The sequence below is a fragment of the Leucopleurus acutus genome (assembly GCF_964270905.1).
Source record: "Leucopleurus acutus genome assembly, chromosome: X".
Classification (NCBI taxonomy): Eukaryota; Metazoa; Chordata; class Mammalia; order Artiodactyla; family Delphinidae; genus Leucopleurus; species Leucopleurus acutus.
Window position 1 is genome coordinate 102,095,751 of NC_139148.1, and position 16,122 is coordinate 102,111,872.

General features: G+C 38.4%; 1 protein-coding gene across 1 annotated transcript in view; it reads left to right on the top strand.

Annotated features, from left to right (window-relative positions):
• WDR44 (WD repeat domain 44) overlaps nucleotides 1–2,057 on the top strand; it is an 85,200-nt gene extending 83,143 nt beyond the window's left edge. Inside the window, exon 20 of the mRNA XM_082865430.1 lies at nucleotides 1,372–2,057. Within this exon, the coding sequence (XP_082721556.1) occupies nucleotides 1,372–1,466 (95 nt within the window). The 3' untranslated portion in view covers nucleotides 1,467–2,057. The remainder of the gene's footprint in view (nucleotides 1–1,371) is intronic.
• Nucleotides 2,058–16,122: the final 14,065 nt, after the last annotated feature.

A 16,122-nucleotide genomic window follows, 5' to 3' on the forward strand; every position in this document is an offset into this window, starting at 1 on the left:
CACACACATACACACAGGAATATTACTCAACCATAAAAAAGAATGAAATAATGTCATTTGCAGCAATGTGGATGGACCTAGCGCTTATCATATTAAGTGAAGTAAGTCAGGGAAAGACAAATATATCACTTACATGTGGAATCTAAAAAATAGTACACATGAACGTATTTACAAAACAGAAACAGACTCACAGACATAGAAAACAAACTTATGGCTACCAATGAGGAAGGGGGGAGGGATAAATTAGGAGTATCTCCAAATCACTTTGCTGTACACCTGAAATTAACACTATTTTAAATCAACTATACTTCAATTAAAAAAAAAAGATACAGCTGACAACTAAAAAAAAAAAGACAAAACAAGGTTGTGAGAAGAATTAAAGATAACACATGTAAGGTGTCTAGCAAAATGCCTGGCATGTAATAGACATTATCATCTTCATTATATTGTACCTTATAAGGCATTTCTATATATATATATATATATATATATATATATATATGATGAATTATTTTCTTCTCTAGCCTTTCTGATATCCCTCAGTTGTTTGCTGCTGCTTCTGCTGCTTAGCACTACTTTGAGATATACCAAAAGTGTGGTTAGGAATGTTCAGCAGCTTAGCATATGTTTTTAACAAATCTAAGTGAAACCATTTTGTCTAACTCATCCTGTACACAACTTCCCAGTTAAAGTTTGGATTATTTTCTTCCTTACTAATCAGTCCTTCTTAAGCCCACAATTTTTGCCTATGCATAATAGTTAACACTGAATTTTGTTCATTAAATGTTTTTACCAGCAAATGTAAGTGGTAAGCGTTTTTGCCATTCAGCGTAGTAGCTACATGGTTCTTCAGTATGGACCGGAAAGGCAAAAGGTTCTCTCAGCATTCACAGAGTGATCGTGTGTGCTTCATTTCATGGCAGTTCCAGTATGTCTGCTGTACAGTAAACCTTACTGTCAACCTCATTAGTGAACCCTGTTGGCAAAAGACTTGCCCAGCTGATCCCGTCCTGCCAACATTCCAGTCCTGGGGCTGAATAACATGCTAGCCTCTTGTCGCGAAATGAAGAATTAGACAACTTAGAGGCCTTGGCTGTCTGGGAGTAAATCCAGGCATCCTGGCCCCAAGGGACCATAATCTCTCCTTAGCTACCAGGAAAAGAGCAGCTAAGACAAGGTAAGTGGAAGTGAGCCTCAGAGAGGAGAGGTACAGGAGGATGAAAGGATCACAGGAGCAAGCCAGAAAAGAGACTGAAGGCTGGGAGAGGTTCTTCCACCCCAAAGGTAGAGGGTCATGGGCATGTGACAGTTGTGGCAGCAGGCTTCATATTCTTTTAAAATCAACTAAAAACTTTCTTTTATGCTTTTAAGGTATTATGAAGACAGATAACACAGAAGTTCTTCTCTCTGCTGACTTCACTGGAGCAATCAAAGTGTTTATTAACAAAAGGAAAAATGTATCTTAATTTGAAATGACATTTAAAATAAACATATCAGTAAGTTTCTATATGTATCAGAACTGAAAAAGAGTTATAGTGTTTCAGGCCAACATCCTTTTTTAATTTTTATTGGAAGTTGTTCAAATATAATATATTTTTTGAGAGGCAACGTTAATGATCTAGTAAACCCGGGACTGATAGACTAGAAAGGAATGTAGCTAGAATAACATTGCCAAACATTAGGCTTCACGTTTTGTTATGTTTGTGTTATATAATTGTGAACATGCACAGGTTTCTGCATGAAAATATATTAATATATTAATCACATGTGTGTGCCTTTTGGTTACATGCACTAAATCTAACAGAGTTAAATTATTTCAGTGGCTCTTTTGGCCTCTTACTGAGGGGGAGTGTCTTGTTTCTAGCTTAAATAATTTCTTTTGCACAAAATTTCATTTTTAAGAGAAGTGGTATCTTTTGACTGAGTTAATATTTTTTAAATGTTATATAGGTTTTCAATAGGTCAACAACCATGTGTAAATGGTTTTTATAAATTTCTCAATTTGGGGACTTTTTTTGTGTGTGGTCTAAATTGTGGACTTAAGATTCTTTTTTTGTATGTGTGTATGTGTGTGTGTGTGTGTGTATATATATATATATATATATATATACACACATATATATATATATATATATTCTTTTTTTTTTTTTTTTTGCCACACTGGAGCACAATGTTTCCTATGTAAAGAATTCTTTTCATTCTTTATCCATGAGCACCAGGCTTTGCTCACTTAAAAAAATTAAGCCACATTAAGGAGTGAGTCTTCTTTTTTTACAATAATGTAAAAATGGACAGTTTACATTTTTTAAAGCATTGTAGTTTTAAAAATTAAGCTGTTTTGTGTTGTTGAATTTGAAAGCCTTTGTAAATATTGATATAATGTACCAATGAAATAACATCTGGGGTGATGAACCCTGATAATGTTGTTGATGGTTAGCATATGTTTCTGAAAATTAAATATGTATTATTAAAAGTTGGTGGCCAAAACTTGTTAAACATATGACTTTATTTTCAGATGACTTCGGTAAATTGAGAAATGTAAAAAAACCAAAATCTTGTTTTATAATTTGATTTTTAGCAAGCAGAGATCAAATTTTGGACCCCTAAATTATAATGCATTAGCTACATACCTTTAAGAAAAAAAGTTTTTAATTCTAGTTCTAAAATGAACACTGCTAACAGTTCATCTGTATGCTTATATGTTCTTTACTGCATTTGTTTTCAGTATATAGGTGAGAAGCTGGAGAGCCGTGATCACATCCTTATCAATCAGCATGGTCTTTTAAAAAATATTTTATTTTATTTATTTATTTTTGGCTGCGTTGGGTCTTTGTTACTGCACATGGGCTTTCTCTAGTTGCGGTGAGCGGGGGCTACTCTTTGCTGCGGTGTGTGGGCTTCTCATTGCGGTGGCTTCTCTTGTTGCAGAGCGTGGGCTCTAGGTGCACGGGCTTCAGTAGTTGTTGCTCGCGGGCTCTAGAGCACAGGCTCAGGAGTTGTGGCACACAGGCTTAGTTGCTCCGCGGCATGTGGGATATTCCCGGACCAGGGCTCGAACCCGTGTCCCCTGCGTTGGCAGGCGGACTCTCAACCACTGCGCCACCAGGGAAGCCCATCAGCATGGTCTTGAGGTGTCATGGATTTTCTAGTTCATTGCATATTATTTGCCTTGGTTTTACCCCTATGCTGCTTTCTTCCTCTTGCCAGTGCTGTGCTTTCTCCTTCCCCTCCTCTCACCTCCCTCACACTTCTCTCCCCACCTCTGCTCACTTTTCTGTACTCTACCTGACAGACCAAGTTGTTATGCCATTGGTTTTTTAACCAGTCACTTTCGTAGTCTCAGGGTCTGGATGGCAGTGTGATTGGTCTAGTGTGTCAAAGAATTCAGTGTCTTCAACCCTCTTGGCTTTCACTGACTTCTGCCTGAGGCCTTGTAGTCTGCCGCGGTGCTAGATGTTTCAACTGCAGATAATCAGGGTGTTGCCAATATGAATATTTCCTGATAGGTTTTATGTGGTTTCTTGAACAAAAAGGCAAAAAATAGTTGGGATGCAAGCTTAAGAGAACAATACTGACACTTCTAAATTTCGTTTTATAAATTGTTGGCTATCACTATATAAATACACTGCGAAGTTACAAGTCAGAAAGTGAGTTTGAAAAGGTAGCATGAAGATGTATACAAAGAAAAATTGAACAATATTTTTCCCTAAAATGAATATTAGAAACTCACTGTAATAAGTTGTGTGGTATTATAGGAAGGAGCACAGATTCTAGAATTAGATAAACTTACATTTGGTCTCCTCTGTTAGCACCTTCCTTGAGCAAGTTATTCTGTATTAATTTCCATGTCCTTATCTGTAGTACAAGAATATCTAATGGAAATTATAAAGATTTACTGAGAAATCGTGTATGTATAAAGCTTGGTACCTAACCAGTAGGTGTACTCAACAAACACACATTTCTCACTGCCTCTCCCGAATCCCTGAGTGCCCTCCTAGACGAAAAAAAAAAAAAAAAAGATGTGGAAGTGCTTTCTAGATATTGAGATTTCATGGACAAATAGTATTTTAGGGATTGACATAGGACACCAGCCTTTTTCTGCCAACTCAACACTTTTAAAAACTGCCACCGTCTACTATCACCTCATCATAAAAGAGAGAACATTTTAATACTAAAAAAGTCACTAAGAAAAGTCAAGCACAGTTTTATCTTAGAGCAACAAACAGTCTAAAGTGAATAAACCTAGCTTTTGAAAAAAGTAACCATATTACCCTATTTTCCCTTTTTCCTTTGGTGAAAATTTCATCACAGACTTGGTGTGGCTGCCTGAACAAATTTAAAACCACATTTCATTGAAAACTCTTTGAAGAGTCATATTGAGCCTTCCCCTGCCTCTATCTTGGTTACCTTAATTGGAATTAAAATATGAATGACTCAACAGATTTAGCATGCCATTTTCTCTGGTCTTCAAATTATACAGCTGGGTAGTTGCTTTTTATTCTTTGAAATATATGTTTAACATTAATATATCCATCCCCAAAATTCTAGTTTCAGTTGCATAATTTTGAGAGCCAGCTTTCCTCACTGATACGAAAAAATCAAATTATCAGAATGTTTTTAAGTTATTTAATTATTATGGGGATTCAAGATAAAGTTTTCAAAAGAAAATCATTCCCAGTTTCACTGGTTTCTAGCTTCCTGCCTTCTTCATTAAGCAGATGTTTATTGAACACCTACTATGTACAGACCACTGCTGGGACTAGAAAAGAATAAGGCAGCAGCCATGTGCCAGAGGAGCTCACAGTCTGATGATGGAGAAGATGGCCACAGAAACAAGTAAGAGACTTGGAACTATCTTGTGGCTGTGGCCCTAGAAATGCCCCTTCTCATCCTATCCCCTGTCTGTTCTACCCTTCCTAGTAACTCATGGCAGCCACTTGATTCTCAGGCTTCATATAATATTACAAATAGCAAGGATAATATGGGTAAAAGACCTTATGAGTAAGCCATAGGTAAGGTGGAAAAAATGGAGTACCCACCATGCCAACATCTTCGCTGGTCTCTGGCTCCCTCCTCCCAGACTAAAATCATTGTCTATTTCCTCTAAATTCTTACCTGTCTTCTGTTTTGAGCTACCTCCTGTTTAACAGACCCCCCTTCCCCGCAACTGCTCTCCTATTCCCTTCAGTTCTGAAGCTTGGTCCATTTTTCTTTCGTTCTCTAGATTTGAGTCATCTAGCCTTGGGGAAGCCAGGTTCCCCCCGTTAGCCACAACCACTTGGCTGGTGTAGACCCATGCACATGAAGTAAATTCAGGTTGATACAGCAGGGCCAGTGTGAAGGGTGGTGTGGAAATGAGGGGAGAGATCCACTGCAGAGTCCCCAGCAAATCAAATGTCATCATGTAGGTAATCTATGGTGGTCCAGGCACATGGAGTTTGCCTGTACGTCCAGCTACCCTGCATTACATTTTTAAATTTTTATTTTGGAATAACTTTAGATTTACAGAAAAGTTGCAAAGAAAATACGGAGTTCCCATATACTCCTTACCCAGTTTCCCTTAATGTTAATATCTTACGTTACCATGGCACAGTGATCAAAACTAAAACCCACATTGGTACAATACTATTAAGTAAACTCCAGACTTTATTCACATTGCACCAGTTTTCCACTAGTGTCCTTTCTCACTTCCAAGATCCAGTCCAGAATACCTTATTCCATTTAGGCATATTGTGCTTTCTTAATTTAAATAAACTTTTTATCTTAGAATAGTTTTAGATTTTTCAGAAAAGTTTGCAAAGAGTTCACATATCCCCTGCACCAATTTCTCCTATTGTTAACATCTTACATTACAATGGCACATTTTTCACATTAAGGAACCAACATTTGTACATTACTGTTAACTAAACTCCACACTTTATTCAGATTTCACTAGTTTTTACCTAATATCCTTTTTCTGTTCCGGATTCCTGTCTAGAATGTAACATTACACATGGTCGTCAGGTCTCCTTAGCTCTTCTTAGCCATGACGTTTTCTCATGCTTTCCATGACCTCAGCAGTTTTGAGGAGTACTGGTTAAGTATTTTGTTGAATGTCCCTCAGTTTGGGTTTGTCTGGTATTTTTCTCATGATTCAACAGGCTATGAACTTTGGGGAGGAAGACCACAGAGGTGAATTACTCTTTTCATTACATCACATCAAGGATATACACTATGGAGAACGGTATGGAGATTCCTTAAAAAACTAAAAATTGAACTATTATATGATCCAGCAATCCCACTACTGGGCATATAGCCGGAGAAAACCAGAATTCAAAAAGATACATGTACCACAATGTTCACTGCAGCACTATTTACAATAGCCAGGACATGGAAACAACCTAAATGGCCTTCGACAGATGAATGGGCAAAGAAGATGTGGCATATATATACAGTGGAATATTACTCAGCCATAAAAAGGAACAAAACTGAGTTATTTGTAGTGATGTGGATGGACCTAGAGTCTGTCATACAGAGTGAAGTAAGTCAGAAAGAGAAAAACGAATACCGTATGCTAACGTATACATATGGAATCCAGAAAAATGGTACTGATGAACCCAGTGGTAGGGCAGGAATAAAGATGCAAACGTTGAGAACGGACTTGAGGACATGGGGAGGGTGAAGGGTAAGCTGGGACGTAGTGAGAGAGTGGCATTGACATATATACACTACCCAATGTAAAATAGCTAGCTAGTGGGAAGCAGCCGCATAGCACAGGGAGATCATCTCGGTGCTTTGTGTCCACCTAGAGGGGTGGGATAGGGAGGGTGGGAGGGAGGGGATATGGGGATATATGTATACATATAGCTGATTCACTTTGTTGTACAGCAGAAACTAACACACCATTGTAAAGCAATTATATTCCAATAAAGATGTATTTTTTAAAAAAGGATACATACTACCAACATGACATCACCTGGCTGAGGAGTGTTTGTCAGGTTTCTCTATTATAAAGTTACTTTTTTCTCACTTTCCATAAATCTTCTCTTTGGAAGTGAATCACTAAGCACAACCCAAACTCAAGGGGTAGGGAAGAGTTAAGGCCCACCTCCTTGAGGAGCAAGTATCTGTGTAACTTAATTTGGAATTGCTGAGTACAGGAGGTAGGTCTCTTCCTGATTTATTTATTCAACCATTTGTTTATATCAGCATGGACTTACGGGTATTTATTTTATACTTTGAGTTACAGCGCAATACTACATTATTTTGTTGTTCAACTTGTTCCAGCCTTAGCCATTGAGAGTTCTTTCAAGTTGGCTTCTGTGTCCCTTTGACTGTTTTTTTTTTTTTTTGAGCACTTCCTTACTTTCTGTCACTCCCAACATGCTCCAGGTTCATTTTGTGTATTTCCTGCTCCAGCCCTATAATCAACCATTTATCCCAGTTCCTTTTATTGGAGACTGGTATTAGAAAGTAAGATTTGGGTGACAGGTGTGCTCATTGCTACTGGGGCATTGTTTCTCTTAGGCCCTCTCAGCTGACTGAGCAAAGAAATATGTGCATGTATACTAATCTCCACACATCTATAAAAATTTCTATGTAACCATCTCTATATTAAATTAGATGTGAATCCTTGCTGATGTCTCTGAGTAATCCATTAACAAATGGATTATTCTAGTTTCCTCCTCTTGCTTATGGATAACCTCCCTCTCCAACAGTGAGACACCTGGTTTCCACCATTTACTTCCCATTTACTTATTTGTTCAATCACAACATAACATATTCAGCAGTTTCAAAATTGCTAACCCATACCCCCATGAGAAATACCTTTACCAACTAGAATACAGTTTTTACATACAGTCCTTTGTCTTTTATATCATAATTTCTGGTTACAACACTTTTTCGAAGTTACTAAGATCAGCGCCTTTTTTCTCCACTCACACCACCTTTTTAAATATTAGATTCATTTACATTATCTGTTCCTCTAATAAAATCTATTGGGGACTTCCCTGGTGGCAGAGTGGTTAAGAATCCACCTGCCAACGCAGGGTACACGGGTTCGAGCCCTGGTCCGGGAAGATCCCACATGCCACGGAGCAACTTGGCCCATGCGCCACAACTACTGAGCCTGCGCTCTAGAGCCCACAAGCCACAACTACTGAGCCCGCGTGCCACAACCACTGAAGCCTGCGCACCTAGAGCCTGTGCTCCGCAACAAGAGAAGCCACCACAAAGAGAAACCCGTGCACCACAGTGAAGAGTAGCCCCCGCTCGCCAGAACTAGAGAAAGCCTGCGCACAGCAATGAAGACCCAACGCAGCCAAAAATTAATTAATTAAAAATTTTAAAAAATTAAAATTTTTTAAAACTTAAAAATCTATTGGGATTTGATGATGTACAAATCCCAATAGTGGTTTCCTTACTTACTAACTTACTTAGTAAGTAAGCAGTGACATTCTTTTGTAGACAACTTCCTGCCTTGCTTTCAAATGCTTAGCATTATCCCAAAGCAGTTTTACAGTCTGTCCTGTTGCTGCACTGGGGTTGCACTTATTCAGCAAACATCAAGCGCTTAGTCTGTGTCAAGACCTTGAGGGAGTCCAGTAGAAGAAACAGACAAGAATGATGATTCCATCCAGACTCTTAGCATGATTAAAGGGTAGTCTTACCTGATTTTCCTACTTCTCAATGCCAAGCCATTTACTGATACATATATATATACATGAATGTATATATATACATATGATGTTGGGTTAAGTCAAAACCCAGTTCTCTGATTTACCATGCAAGCAGGTATTGATTCCCCCTTGCTTATATAAGACTGTGTTTATATAAGTACTGCTTATAAGTATAAGCAGTAATCTCAGTTATCAAAAAGCAAACTTATTCGAGCATATACAGAATTGGGTGATTATCTAAAGGAATTAGTAATTCATTAGAATATATGAAGTCCATTCTCAAAGACATTTCTAATTTAGTTATGAATACCTTAATTCTCTCTCCTGATGAAAAGATGCAGAGGTAGAGCCGTTCCAATGGATACTCTGAAAGTTGAGTACATAGGTCATTTGGATTCATGCTGTGGGTCTTTATAGAAGTTAGCCTGACAGCCCCATAACTTGTTTGCAGTGAGTCTGCCTATATTAGTTTGCTAGGGCTGCCATAAGAAAATACCACAGACTGAGTGGCTTAAACAACAGGTTTGATTTCTTCTCAGGACTCTCTCCTACGCTTTAAAAATGGCCACCGTCTTGCCTCTTCACAGGGTCATCCCTCTGTGCACATGTGCCCTGGTGTCTCTGTATGTCCTAATCTCCTTTTTTCATAAGGACACCAGTCAGATTGGCTTAAGTCCCACCTTAAGGCCTCATTTACACTTACTCCCTCTTTAAAGGCCTTATCTCCAAATATAGTCACATTCTGAGGTACTGGAGGGTTAGGTCTTCAACATATGAATTTGGGGGCAACACACTTCACTCCATTAACACTGTCCCCAACAGTCATTTTATTTAAAATAAATCTAAAAAGTGATAAGACTGTAGTAACAGCAGGAAATAGGGAAATTGGAAATACTCAAATTAATTACTCAGCCTGTGGCTATGTTTTTTCAGGCCCTGCATTTAAGGTTATACATGAAATGCATCTAAACTAGACAAGCTCAAAGGTGAAACAAATTGACAGCATAGAAAGGGCTGTGTAGACAGGGCTCGTGTGTGTGTGTGTGTGTGTGTGTGTGTGTGTTTGTATAAAATGTTTAGACATAAACATAAGTAAATGTCTAAGATCGAAACTCATTCACATGCACCACATAAAACCTTTTAAACATGTTTATTGAGATATAATTCACATGCCATCAGATTCACCCATTTAAAGTGTACAATTCGGGCTTCCCTGGTGGCGCAGTGGTTGAGAGTCCGCCTGCCGATGCAGGGGACACGGGTTCGTGCCCCGGTCCGGGAAGATCCCACATGCCGCGGAGCAGCTGGGCCCGTGAGCCATGGCCGCTGGGCCTGCGCGTCCGGAGCCTGTGCTCCGCAATGGGAGAGGCCACAACAGTGACAGGCCCATGTACCGCAAAAAACAAACAAAAAATAATAATAATAATAAAGTGTACAATTCAATGCTCTTAAGCAACCATCACCACCAAGTTGAGAATATTTTCATCACCTCAAGAAGAAACCCTGTGCCCATTAGCAATCACTTCCCGCTTCCCCTCATCCAGTACCAGCCCCACTAATATAATTTCTTTCTGGACATTTCATATAAGTAGAATCGTACAGTATGTGCCCTTTTGTCTCTGGCTTCTTTCATTTAGCTTAATATTTTCAAGATTCATCCATGTTGTATCATATATCAGTACTTCATTTTATTTCTAAATAATATTCCGTTGTACATTTCGTTTATCCATTCATCAGTTGATGGACATTTGTGTTGTTTCCTGTCTTTGGCTATTATGAATGTTGATATTCTTAAAATTTATGCACAACTTTTTGTGGGGACATTTGTTTTCGTTTCTCTTAAGTATATGCCTAGGAATAGAAGTGCTGGGTCATATGGTAACTCTTTTTAATTTTTTGAGGAACCGCCAAGCTTTTCTGCGGTGGCTGTACCATTCTGCATTTCCACAAGCAATGTATGAGGGCTCTAATTTCTTCACATCCTCATCAACACTTGTTGTCCATCCTAGTTATGTAAAGTCCATTATCCTTGTGATTTTGATTTGCACTTCCCTAATGACAAATGATGTTGAGCATCTTTTCATGTGCTTGCTTGCCATTTATATGTTTTCTTGGAGCAATGCCTATGCAAGTCTTTTGCCCATTTTTTAATTGAGTTATATTTCTTCTTGTCATTGAGTGTGTTAGTACTTTTTCTGGATACGAATCACATATATGATATACCTGATACATGATTTATCAGATATATGATTTTCAAATATTTTCTCCAATTCTGTATGTTGTCGTTTCATATTCTTGATGTGTCCTTTGAAGCACAAGTCTTTTTAATTTTGATGTATCTATTTTTTCTTTTGTCATTTTTGCTTTTGGTGTTATAGCTAATAAACCATTGCTTAATCCAAAGTCATAGAGATTTACTCCTAAGTTTTCTTCTAAGAGTCTTAATAGTTTTTGCTCTTACATTTAGGTCTATGATCCATTTTGAGTTAATTTTTATGTATGGTATAAGGGAGGGGTCCAACTTTATTCTTTTGCACGTGGCTATCCAGTTTTTCCAGCATTGTTTCTTGAAAAGATTATTCTTTCTCCATTGAATTATCTTGGCATCCTTGTCAAAAATTACTTGATCATAATGTAAGGGTTTATTTCTGGATTCTCACTTCTATTCCATTGATCTGTATGCCTATCCATATACCAATACCAAATTGTCTTGATTACAGCCCCTGTGTAATAACTTTTGAAATTGGGAACTGTGAGTCCTCCATCTTTGTTCTTTCTTTTCAAAATTGTTTTAGCTATTCTCGGTCGCTTGCATTTCCATATAAATTTTAGGATCAGCTTGTCAATTTCTGCAAAAACTGTTGGAATTTAATAGGAAAATTAACCCTAATTTCTCCAGTAAAAAAGATATTTTTGATGTATGGCTGAAGAGCTCACCAGAATTTGAAGTCTGTAAGAACCAAGTGTGAAGCAGCTGGCTGAAGCTAAACAACATAGGAAAAATTTCAAAGCAAATGCTTTTCAGATAATCACCTACGTTGCCTTGAACCATTTGTAATATGCTTTGGATCTCGGAAATTCATGAAGGAGTTACAATTACGATTTCAATCATTTTATTGCATATTTTCTGAGTTCCTACTCTGTGAGGTACTGTAAAGAATAAAAAATTATAAGGTATAGCCCTTTCCTTCAAAGGTCACAATCAGAACACCCTTCATTAGTAGAAACCTTTTTCCACTATTAGAACTTGTTAATACAGCCTCTTCGGATTAGTACAAGGGCATAAATAACAGGAGGATCTGTTACACATCTATTCAATTTCCAGTTTTGTGGGAAACCTAAATCTTAGGAGGATTTGGCAAAAAGCAGTGGAGAAACCATGACTTAAGGATTATTTACATGTAAAATACTACCCTTGGAGAAGCATTTGTGGGAGCAGAGTTGGGTTATATACGCTGATTCCTGGCTGGGACTAGTAGCAAGGCTTAGGTAGAAGAGAGAATTCGGTTGCTGCATACCTGATCTCTAAACTGACACAAATTCATAAGAAATCCTTTCTAATTTAAAATATTATTCTACTTTAATATTTACACAGTGTAGGAAACTTGACTTATACCAAAAATTATAAGAAATAATCACCCATAATACTGTAATTCAGAGATAACTGGTATTGATATTTTAGGATATTTAACTCTATTTTTATGCATATATATTTTTAAGAGCTTATATAATTAAACAAGATAATTTGAATAATATTCATACTACACATCATGGGCAGTTTCCATGTTTTTTCATGGTGCATAAATGTTCCATCATATGGACACAATTTAAGCAATGTATGGAACACTCAGGGTGTACCCGTATCTTATTACCATGAATAACAATGGGAGATATAGAGGCAAATATCTTTGTCAGAATTTCTAATTACTGACTTAAGATGATAAATCCTTAAAATGAAAGTATAAGGCATGAACTCCTAAGGATAAGCAGTATCATAGACTGTAAAAATCTTCTGCACAGGAGTTGGGAGCCCCAGTTTGTAGTCCTGGTTCTGGTGGCCTTGTGACTTGAGGAAAGTTAAGGAATTCTCTGAGAGCCTAACAAAATGAGGCATTTAGATTAAGAGCCCGTCTAACTCAAGTGGTCCATGTGCCTGGTCAGCATTCTTTCGGAGGCAGTATAGCTAAGAATTTACCCACTTTCCTGTTTCTTAGCAGATATCTAGAGGACATACGATATGCAAGTCACTCGCAGTTTATGTCACCTGCAAAGTCATAGCCATGTGAAGTCTGTTGAAGTCAACTTGGGGAGCTCACTTCCAGAGATGGAATTCCTGGTGATAGAATTGGCTGGCAGGAGAAGGGAGGGTGGCTAACAGAGTTGGCTAGCCACCGCATCTGGGTGTATCAGCTCCTCTGCCTTTATTATACCTCCATAGCTTCATTTGTTTGGGTCTTGAAGGTTTTTCACCCCGGGAAGGAATAACTAGTTATGCTGGTATCAGTTAATTTTCCTTATCAGTTGGCATAAACTAATAGTTGAGTATAAAGAAAAATAGTGCACTGGAAAAATGTTGCAAGATACCAGGAAGGAAGAAAGGGAAACATATGGGAGATAAGAAGACTGCAACACAAATGCTATGGGCCTCACATTTTTGTCTAAGATATTCCAAACTACGTCACTGTTAGAGGCCATACCAAGGTTACTTACCTCTGGCATATGGAATGTTACACCAGGTCGATGACAATAAATTGATGGCTCACAGCCCAATCCCAACAATAACCAAAACTACCAGAGGGGCACTAGTGGTCCCAAGTCAGAGCATCCCTGAGATCTCCACTGCAGTAAATTCAACTGCTCCTGGAGCTCGCTGTATTGGGTGCATGGCAACTAGGAACCCCAATGAAGCCAAGCCCATCACCTGTCTCACCCAACTGCCAGGACAGGTCAGGCTTTGTGTTGTTAATGTGTTTATGTTCATGCTGACATTATAACTTCTGACCTGTAGCACCAGAATGGCCCAGTCTGAGTTCTACACCTAGAATTTCTAATTACAACTAACCATGCCCCAAATCAGTATATTGAGAAGCATTTTCCCTAATGTTTTTTCCCCAAACACATTCATCAGCTGGGTCAGTAAATATTGTCTCCTCTAGCTGGTACTCAACATTTAAAATATTGCAGTGCATATTATTCATTATCTGGATAAGGAGACCAAAAGCATAACTTAAAATTGCTAGGAGAACAAAAGGCCTTAGATTTTTCGCTGTCGCTAGCTGGGGAGAGTGGGGAGGAGTACTGGAGCAGATGGCAGTATTTTGCCTCTCCTGGGACCAGACCAAATGGAGGGAACCAAAAAGCAAAAATGAACTGTATCAATCTGCTGAACCCCCAAACGAATTTCACATACATTTTAGTGAACCATGAAACTAACCTAAGTTATTTACAAAACAAAGTGTTTGGTAAAGCAGGGCAAGCCAGAAGTGAACCTACTTTCTAAAAAATTTGAGTATGCGTAAAACTTAACTATTACAAAAATGGCCAAAGAGAACTTAAATTGAATCTTGCTTTGGTAAATCAGAGTCCATAATCAGGAGCATCTTCTAAAAGGTGAGTTTGGCATGAGGCAAAAAAGACAGATCTTCGTGAAACTCTGTGTGTGGCAAGAGTATACCCCTAAGTATGGGGGGCGGGGGGAAGGTACAGACAGACTGCAGAAGCAGCAAAGGCTGGAATAGACACTGGTGGCAATGGGAGTGGAAGGTGATGGAAAGCCTTAAAACTTCCTGAGAATCAAGTTGAAACTGATACAGAAGACAGAAGAGAATGATTCCACTTCATGGTTGATTATTATGAATTGACCCATAGAATGTACGTGAAAGTTGATCACAGGGTCTTGCAAGTATGAGATACTCAACAGATGTTCAATCGCAATTGAGTCTGCTGCAGTGCAAAGTACAATGTGAAAAAGGCTAGAGTAACAGAAGAGAGATTGGGAATTATGTGTGACTTCATTGGCTCTATTTTTGCCTTGACATGGGCATTTGCTAAATCAAAGGAATAAACCATTAGAGGCTGGATTCCGTCAGCCAAGCTTTTGTGCATCTCCATTAGGGAGAGGATTTATTTTAAGCTTATAAATAAATACATGAAAGCATTTCACTCTCATGCGTTAATGTCGAGAACAGAACATTTTGTTTCTCCTTCTTCAAGGCCCTCTCCCTTCAGTCTAGAGCCTGAGCTAAGAAAATAAGGGTATGCGTATATGCTACAGCCCACAGGCAAAAACTCTCCTCTGCATCTTATATTCTAGCCCAGGATTTCTTGAGCGTCAGGCACATACAACCTGCATCAGATGAGGGGAGAGGAGGTGTGCTTAGAATGCAGAGTCCAGGGTGCCCCAAACCTGAATCAGAATTAAAGGGAGCCAGGCCCTGGAATTTGCATATTTACAAACTCACCAAGCAATTCTGATAAGCACTAACATTTTAGAAGCCCTGGGTTGGAGCAGCTGTTGTTAAAGATAAGTACACATAGGGACTTCCCTGGCGGTCCAGTGGTTAGAAGTCCGCGCTTCCACTGCAGGGGGCCAGGGTTCGATCCCTGGTCAGGGAACTAAGATCCCACAAATGCACAGCGAGGCCAACAACAACAACAACAAAAAGATATGTGCACATACCCCTGAGGATACATGAAGATTTTCCAAGGCATATATAGGCACAGATAGTCTTAAAGGAATCAATTTCCAGATCCTCCATTTTCATATGTCCTCAGAGTTCCTAAAATCCATCTGCCTGAGAAAGAGGCAACCTGCAGAATCTCCTTTCCTGCCTCGCCTTTCATGATCACCTGTATCTCCCTTGACAGACCAAAAATAAAAAAAAATCATACTTATCTATCCTAAAACTTATGTAGGGAATGGCCCCAGGGTGTAAAAACCACCGTAGAGGCAAACAGAGGGACAATTCAAAATACTGGTGTCGGTGCTGAGAACATGTGTTACTGCAACAATGGGGTAGCGTATCTTCTTGCCAGTTAAGTGGTTTCTGATTCTTTGCTTTCAACAAAATTGAATGAGAACCTAATTGTCAGATAACCATTAAAAAATAACTTTGGTAATAGATCACTTCTATTTTTTTATATACTTGGAAAGGTTCAAAGAATTGAGTGGCATTGCTATAACAGAATTCTCATATACTTAAATTTGTGAATAAGGTTCCTCAATGCTTATGTCTATAAATGGAAAAGAAAATAGGAACAAAATTGAAGCTGAATGCTGTGTCCTTTTAGCAGTAAGAACTAGTCAGCCACAGAAATATGAACTAATTGAAAAGGGCCCCATACACCACATTTAGAGCTGTATTTCCAATAAAAATGTACTCCTTATGTTTAATAATTGATTAAAATTGTTACATTTATTTTGATCAAGCCTTATAGCCATGTAACTGTAAGGCTAACTCAAATC